This window comes from Mustela nivalis (assembly GCF_964662115.1).
Source record: "Mustela nivalis genome assembly, chromosome: 1".
Lineage (NCBI taxonomy): Eukaryota > Metazoa > Chordata > Mammalia > Carnivora > Mustelidae > Mustela > Mustela nivalis.
The window spans coordinates 158,062,708-158,071,246 of NC_139020.1; the positions used below are offsets into that span (position 1 = coordinate 158,062,708).

At 43.9% G+C, this 8,539-nt stretch overlaps 1 protein-coding gene across 1 annotated transcript in view; it reads right to left on the minus strand.

Moving 5' to 3' along the window:
- TXNRD3 (thioredoxin reductase 3) overlaps positions 1–5,479 on the minus strand; it is a 72,186-nt gene extending 66,707 nt beyond the window's left edge. The window contains exon 1 of the mRNA XM_082746784.1: positions 5,050–5,479. Within this exon, the coding sequence (XP_082602910.1) occupies positions 5,050–5,208 (159 nt within the window). The 5' untranslated portion in view covers positions 5,209–5,479. The remainder of the gene's footprint in view (positions 1–5,049) is intronic.
- Positions 5,480–8,539: the final 3,060 nt, after the last annotated feature.

The following is an 8,539-nucleotide window of genomic DNA, read 5'->3' on the forward strand; positions in this document are numbered from 1 at the left end:
ATTCAGCAAAGTTGTAGGATATAAAATAAACACCAAAAAAATCAGTTGCTTTTCTATATATTAACAATGAACAACTAAAAGAGAAATGAAGAAAAAATTCCACTTAAATAGCATAAAGCAGCATACTGAGGAATAAACTTAGGAAGGATGCAAAGACATGTACACTGAAAACTACATGTTACTGAAAGAATTAAAGACACCAATAAATGTAATGAAAGCCCATGTTCATGGACTAGAAGACTTCATACTGGTAATACTACCCAAAGTGATCTACAGATTTATTGTAATCTCTATCAAAACCCCAAAAACAAATTTTACAAATACACACAGATATTAGCCATTACCAAATGGTTAATGAGGACATGAAAAGATACTCAACATCACTAGCCATCAGGGAAATGCAAATCAAAACCATAATGAGATACCACTTTGTGCCCATTAGGATAACTACTATCAAAACAAAAACAGAAATTAATAAGTGTTGGTAAGGATCTGGAGAAATTGGAAACTTTGTGCACTGTTTTTGGAAAAATGACATGGCGATTCCTCAAAAAATAAAAAATAGAACTACCTTAAATGTGATCTAGCAATTCCCACCTTTGGATATATATCCAAAGGAATTCAAAGGAGGAACTCAAAGACATATTTGTACACCCATGTTCACAGCAGCAACATTCACAATGGCCAAAAGGTGGAAGGGACCCAAATATCCATCAATGAATGAACTGACAAACAGCATGTGGTAAATACACACACACACAATGCAATATTATTTAGGAAAGAAATTCTGACACAGGAAACAACATGGATGAACTCTGAGGACACTGCTCAGTGAATTAAGTGAGTCACACATGATTCCACTTATATGAGGCAATGAGATTAGTCAAATTCATAGAGACAGAAAGCAGAATGTAGTTTCCAAGGTTTGATGGGGGGGGGGATAAAGAACTCAGCTGGGGAAGATGAAAGAAGATGGCAGGAATGGTTTCACAACAATGGCTAAAATAGTCAAGCTTATGTTATATATATTTTACTACCCCCCAAAAAGCTAAAAACAGATGTGTAAAATCTTAACACAGAAATATATGAATTCAGGGCTGGGGAAACATGGCTCAAAGTTAACATGGGGAAGGGGTTTAAAATATCAGGGCATTTTCTCCACTGTAGTCTGGCCATCATCTTGTATCTGACTTGAACAGTAGCCTCCTGACTAGTCTAGCGGCTTCCACACTTAGTCTAATTTTCACACCACTGACAGATTTCAAATCACAGACTTTTCACTCCTCTTCTCAAAAGTCTGAGATGGCTCTGCCTACATCATTAAGTCCACACTTACCAAGGAGCATTTTAAGGTCTCATCAATATCACTTAGAAAGTAAATTTACGGCCATTTTTCAACTTATACTCTTATCCCCTCCATCCAGCCACACTGTTTTCATTCTATCATCTCCTAGTTCGACTTATAATAATTCCTTAGCTAGATGCTCTTTCTTACCTACAGATATCCAAAGTATCCCTCAAGGAACAGCTTAAATAGTTACCCTGAAGATTTTCTGATCCCTATAGAATCAATTGTCTTTGTCTCTCATTTCCACAGCCCTTGTTTTTTTTACAGGTACCTCCTACAGGACAGGACGGCTACTTGATTACTGCTCACTGGCCTATGAGTTCTTGGAAAGAAAGACCACAGTTTATTCTCTCATGTCCCAAACACTGGGCTCCCATAATGCTTGCTGAATGATATTAGTGGCCCAATCAAGGAACAAGTCTCTCTGCTGGACTCTGTGCAGGTAAGGACAGATGTGGGATATGGCATCCAGTCTGGGTGATACATTTCAAAGGTTCATAGTCAATAACACAATCAATTGAGTGAAATGTCATCTGTACAGATAAATGATGTGAGCACATAAAGTGGGCTGCTTAGCCAGACAAGAAAAACATTCAGGGAAAATTCTAAAAGATCTGCCATCCAAGTGAACAGATTCTTAATTCTATGCACTGGAGCAACATGCAACTCCAAAACTCAGTATATGTTTCAGGGAGACAAATTTTGCCTCAATTTTTAAAAAGATTCTTACAATCAGAGCTGTCCAATTATGTAATGGGACTGAAACTAGTGGCCACATTATTGAAGTGTCCAAGCACAGGGTGGAGAATCAATTGTCCTAAGATTTTCTGCATCAGCAAAGGTTTGACCCAAGACCATTTATTAAATCAACACACATTAAATGCTTGACACTGTTCTAGTCCCCAGTGATATAGCAATAGACAAGCATAGTTCTGATCTCTTGGCCCTTTTTTAAGCTCCAAATGACAACTTAAAAACAAAACTAAACAGGGGTGCCTGGATGGCTCAGTGGGTTAAGCCTCTCCCTTCAGCTCAGGTCATGGTCTCAGGGTCCTGGGATCAAGCCCCACATTAAGCTCTCTGATCAGCAGGGAGCCTGCTTCCCCCTCTCTCTGCCTGCCTCTCTGCCTACTTGTGATCTCTCTCTCTCTCTCTGTGTCATATAAATAAATAAAATCTTTAAAAAAAACAAAAATAAAAGAAGGCAGTGCTTAGAAACAGACCAGTATATATATAAGAACCAGATAAATGATGGGTGAGCATTCAAAAGCATTCTAACAAATGAAGCAGGGATAACTGATAAGTTATAAAGAAAAAAACAAACTAGATCCCTGCTCAGCATCAAGTCCAGGTGGAATAAAGAAGGTGAGTGTGAAAAGCACACTCTAAAACTTCCAGGACCTAAAATAGGAGAGTATCTTTATGACATCAGAGTAGAAACGGGTTTCTTAAATGTGACATAAGCATGAATCGTCAAAGGAAAAAAAAAGTGACAGATTCAACTACAACTACATTAAACTTGGCAAATTTCAGTTAGCTAAAAGATCCCATAATCAGAGTGAAAAGAAAGTCAAATTTGGCACATTTCCAACATATATATCCAAAGGATTAGTATCCAAAATATACAAAGAACACCTACAAAACAGTACAAAAATTAAAACATAATAGAGAAATAAGCAAAAGCTGTGACCATTTCATAGAAGAGGAAACCCAAATGACCCATAAACACAGAGAAAGATGTTCGGCTTCCTCAGGGAAATGCAAAATTAAACTACCATTTCATAACTTCCAGAATGGCAATAATTAAATTTATCAATTATTGGTAAGTAAGTAGAGCAAGGGGACCTGTTATACACTACCAGTGGGGGAGCCAACTTGTATAATCACTTGGAAAAACATCTTGGCATCACTGAGGTACGGTAGAAATCATTTCAGCTTCAAAATATCTACTCTAAGATAAGTGTTACACACATGCACTAGAAGATATGTGCAAGCAAAGGCATGCAAGAACAAAACACTAGACACAGCACAATCAATAAACCATGATATGATTCATCCTAGGGATTACAGATATGAAAATTAACAAACCACAGCTACAGATACCAACATGCATGCATCTTGAAAACACAACTGTTGAGGAAAAATACCTATGAATGATAAAGTACCAAAACAAGCCATAAGGAACAAAATCTCATTTAAGGATATACATGTATTTGGCAAAACTGTAGAAAGGCAAGGAATTTTAGATAGTGGTTAGCCCGGGGGGGAGGGTGGTATGTAACATGAATATTAATAAAGGGAAACCTCACTAAATGTAGTTGAGAGATTTAGCAGGGATAGCTCTCCTGCTGTACCAATCTCACCAATTGCAAACACAACAAGGAAGAGAAGTACCCTGCCCAGATACTACTTTACTACCCCAGCAGAAAGAATAACTTTCTTCTGCCCAGGGAAAAGGCCAGCCAGTGAGAGACTGTCACAACACAGCCAGTGAAAAGTGTTATGCTTGGAACTCCCAGTTTACTCCAATGGACTTTTTGTTTATAAAGCCTCCCAACACCACCTACCCCTCTGTTCATGCCTATGGTTTCATGGTAGCTTGCTTGTCCTGGATTGTAATTCTTTGCTATTCCTGAATAAACCCATTTTTGCTGGTGAGATAACTAGCAGTTTTGCTTTTTAAGGTTAGCAGTAATCAGGCAGATATCCAAGGTTCCCAAAATATTAGTGTTTTATTATTTTTTAAGATGTATATGCATAATATACATGTTTTCTGAAACAATATACAAGGCAATGTAAACTTGAAAATAAATCTGAAAAACATAGCCTATAATCTGACAAGATTAACCTAATAGTTTATGGGTTTTGCATATTCCATTTATTATTATTTCAAGTTTTTGATAATGTATAGTTCAAAGTATTGAAAGTCCCTATCATACAGATGGGTCTATCTTCCAAAGGTTCGTTTCTAAGTGGGTTATTTTTTCCACTAAGAACAAATGTGCCCACCAAAATAATGCTATATTCCCAGGCAGTCCCCCCAAAGTTAAGGTAGTGTGCAAGACAGCTGAAATTACCCATCACCTGGTACCATGCTCTCACCCTTCATTATGTTCATTTTAAAAGATGTAGAAACCAGGGCTACGTGGGGTTCTGTAACCTGGTCCAGGTCACGTGGTTAAGAAGTGGGATCTGAATCCAGCTTTTGTCTACTCCCAAATGGTGGCCTCTCCTCACACCACTCTTTCACCATGCAAAAACTCTTAGAAATCCCTTTTATCTCTCCAAATAAACTTTTGATAAAGAAGCCAACGTCGGGCTAACAGCCAGAAAGGACAGGACCGGAAGTTAAAGCCCCGGGCCGAGTCCCCAGAATAAGTTTGCTGAGCCTAGCAGGTGGGCAACGTGGCCTTCCCACCAAGGGTGCCAAAGGCGGCACGCCACGGGGCCCGGTCCTCGTTCCGTGTCACCACCACCCCCGCGCCCAGGTCCTGAGTCCCGGCCGCCGAGCTCTCAAGTGGCCTCCGGGCTCGCGTCCGAGGGCTGAACTTGCGGCACTCGGGCTCCAGGGTCACGGGAGAGATAAGTCCCCAGAACTCTGGAAGACCCCTCTTCCCCCAAGCCCCCACAGACCCTGCCACCAGTTTGCCGCGACCCCTGCCCGGCCGACCCCGCCCTCGCCCCGCCCTCGCCCCGCCTACCCGCGCGCTGTGCGGGCAGTAACTCTTGCTGAAGATCATCACTCGGTTGCCCTCGATGAGGCCCATGAGGCGGCGCCGCAGCTCCTCGCGGGCCTCGGAGAACGAGCGGCCGGTCCCAGGGGACGACAGGCGGGCCCGGCGCCCTGGCGGCAAAGACATGGGCACGCCGCGGACGCTGCCCAGGCGGCGGTTGGGGACCGCTCCCACCTTCACCGACCCCGGCGACGTCGGCGCCCGCGGCGGCGGTGGTGGCGGTGGCTGCGCCAGGGCGGCGGTGTCGCTCCCGGCCTTGCCGGGAAAGTTCAAGGACCGAAAGGCGGGTGGTGCCGCCGGGAGTGGGCCTGGGAAAGGGGAACCGCGAACACCACCCAGGCCCGGCACCTGCCACTAAGCCAGCCCGACCGCGGATCGCGCCGCCCCGCCCCCCGGAGCCGCCCCGCCCCCCGGCGCCGCCCCGCCCCCCGGCGCCGCACCGCCCCCCGGCGCCGCACCGCCCCCCGGCGCCGCACCGCCCCCCGGCGCCGCACCGCCCCCCGGCGCCGCACCGCCCCCCGCGCATGCAAATTAGGCCTTTCCTGGCCCGCAGAGTTTGTGGGGAGTAGTCAGTCCTTCAGAAAGAGTTGAAGTGGACTTAAAGCTTCATTATCCGTTTAGTGTGCACATCCTCCGATTGCCCAGTCTCCATCACGTAGCCCTGGTTGCCCCCTGTGAAGTACTTTCCATGCCTCTAATCTCCACTAGCCTCCTGAAACCATCTTTTTTCTTTTTTTTTTAAAGATTTTTTTTATTTATCAGAGAGAGAGGGAGAAAGCGAGCACAGGCAGACAGAATGGCAGGCAGAGGCAGAGGGAGAAGCAGGCTCCCTGCCGAGCAAGGAGCCCGATGCGGGACTCGATCCCAGGACGCTGGGATCATGACCCGAGCCGAAGGCAGCTGCCCAACCAACTGAGCCACCCAGGCGTCCCCTGAAACCATCTTAAAAGCAGACTTACCTCAATGAGGAGAGATGTTTCAATCTTATGAAAAGAGTGAATAAATAAAAGTCATCTTTAGGAAAGATGGTTATTTATTTTTTTTACTTTAAGATTCCATTTTAGGAGCGCCTGGGTGGCTCAGTGGGTTAAAGCCTCTGCCTTCGGCTCAGGTCATGATCCCAGGATCCTGGGATAGAGCCCCGCATCGAGCTCTCTGCTTAGCAGGGAGCCTGCTTCCTCTTCCCTCTCTCTCTGCCTGACTCTCTGCCTACTTGTGATCTCTGTCAAATAAAATAAATAAAATCTTAAAAAAAAAAAAAGATTCCATTTTAATTCCAGTTAGTCAGCATACAGTGTTCATTAGTTCCAGGTGTACAATATTCAACACTTCCATATATCCGCAAGTACTCATCACCTGTTTTACCCATCTCCCCCCCCCCCACACACACACACACCTCCAGACTGGGAGACCTCAGTTTGTTCTCTGTAGTTAGAAGCTTATTTCTTCGTTTGTTTCTTTTTTTTTCCTTGTTCATTTGTTTCTTAAATTCCACATACGAGTGAAATCATATGATATTTGTCTTTCTCTGGTTTATTTCTCTTAGCGTATCCTCTGGTTCCATCCATGTTGCTGCAAATGGCAAGATTTCATACTTTTTATGGATGAATAATATTCCATTGTATATGTGTATACATATATTCCATTAGATGTGGTATGTATATCTCACCTCTTCTTTATCCATTCATCAATTGATGAACACTTGGGCAGCTTCCGTATCTTGGCTATTGTAAATAATGCTGCTATAAAGGGTGCATGTATCCCTTTAAATTAGTGTTTTCATATTTTTTGGGCAAATACACAATAGTGTGATTGCTGGATGATAAGGTAGTTCTATTTTTTGAGAAACCCCCATACCAGTTCCCCATTCAACCCACAGTTCACAAAGGTTGCTTTTTCTCCACATCCTCACCAACACCTGTTGTTTCCTCTGTTGTTGATTTTAGCCATTCTGAAAGGTGTGAGGTGATAGCTCATTGTGGTTTTGATCTATATTTCCCTGATGATAAGTGATGATGAGCATCTTTTCATGTGTCTGTTGGCCAAGATTTTTTAAGTTTATGTCCCACAACTAAATAAAAATACTACATTTCCTATCGCAACACAGGTTTTTTTTTTAAAGATATTTATTTATTTAGAGAGAGAGCGTGAGCTGGGGGGCAGGGGGGAGGCAGAAGGAGAAGGAGAGAAAGAATCTCAGGCAGACTCTGCACAGAGTGCGGAGCCCCACAAAGGCTCCACCTCACAACCCTGAGATCATGACCTCAGCCGAAATCAAGAGCTGGATGCTCAATCAATTCATTGAGCCATCCGGGTGCCCTACAACATAGTTTTAAGGCAAGTTTCCTAGTTTGGTGCCCCACAGTGCCTACTACACAGAATTCTGGAGGCACCTCTATACCAGAACAGGAATCCTGTATTTATCGTTTGGGTAGGGGGGATCTCAGGGCTGACTTGGTCACCATGTCCTATAACCCCTTGCACTGCAATGAATGAATGAAACCCCAACAAAGAGAAAGGCTCAATTCCAAACCCAGCAGGCTGACCTGGTCAGATGTCATCTCCAGGCTCTGTCTCAGGTTCACTGTGCTTCAGCCACATTGGCTTTCTCCCTATACCTTGAATATGTCAAACGCATTCCTGCCTTAGGGTCTTTGCATTTTCTGCTACCTTAGCCTAGAATGTTCTCTCCTTTCAGCCAGGTTAGCTCCTTCTTGTCAACAGATTCTTGGCTTAAATGGTGCCTTCACACAGAACTTTTGCTGTCCATTGAGAGTGCAATAGCCCTCTGTCTCCATCACACCGTACGCATTCTGGTTCTTTCGTGACACATTTATTGCTATTTGTGATTATCTTTTATAGTTACAACGAGTAAACCATACTCATTTTTTGCCTGTGTCCCCTCACCTGTCAGCACCACCAAAATGTAAGCTCCAGTGAGGGAAGGACCTCAGCACTCTAGCTCATGGCTCTATTCCCAGAGTCCATCTCTGCGCTTTGCTTGTATTAGGCACACATGAATGAATGAGTGAATCAAGCATGTCACAAATTGCCAGTGCATATATTACCATAATTTGCAGCCCCACTTGTCCCCATGTAACAGGTTGGGCCTCAAATCCTTTGCCTTCCTACCCTAGTCATCCAGAGAACCCCAAATCAGGGAGGTAGGGCATAGACCATGCCTTTCAGAAATTGCCACTCCTGCCCAGGAGCTGTGTAACTAGCTATCTCATGCCTTTACTCCACAAGAATCTATTGAACATATACGGCTGTGTTCTGTGTCAGGGAATAAGGAAATGGATGGCAGTGTCTGTCTTCATAGTAGAACTTTTCAGGGAGAGATGTCAAAAAGAAGGGGTACAAATGGGGAAGTCGTTGTAAAGAGAGGAATATACGTAAGCTGAATTTGGTGAACTGAAAAGTAGTTTTCCCATGCAATGGGTTGTAAAAGGATCCA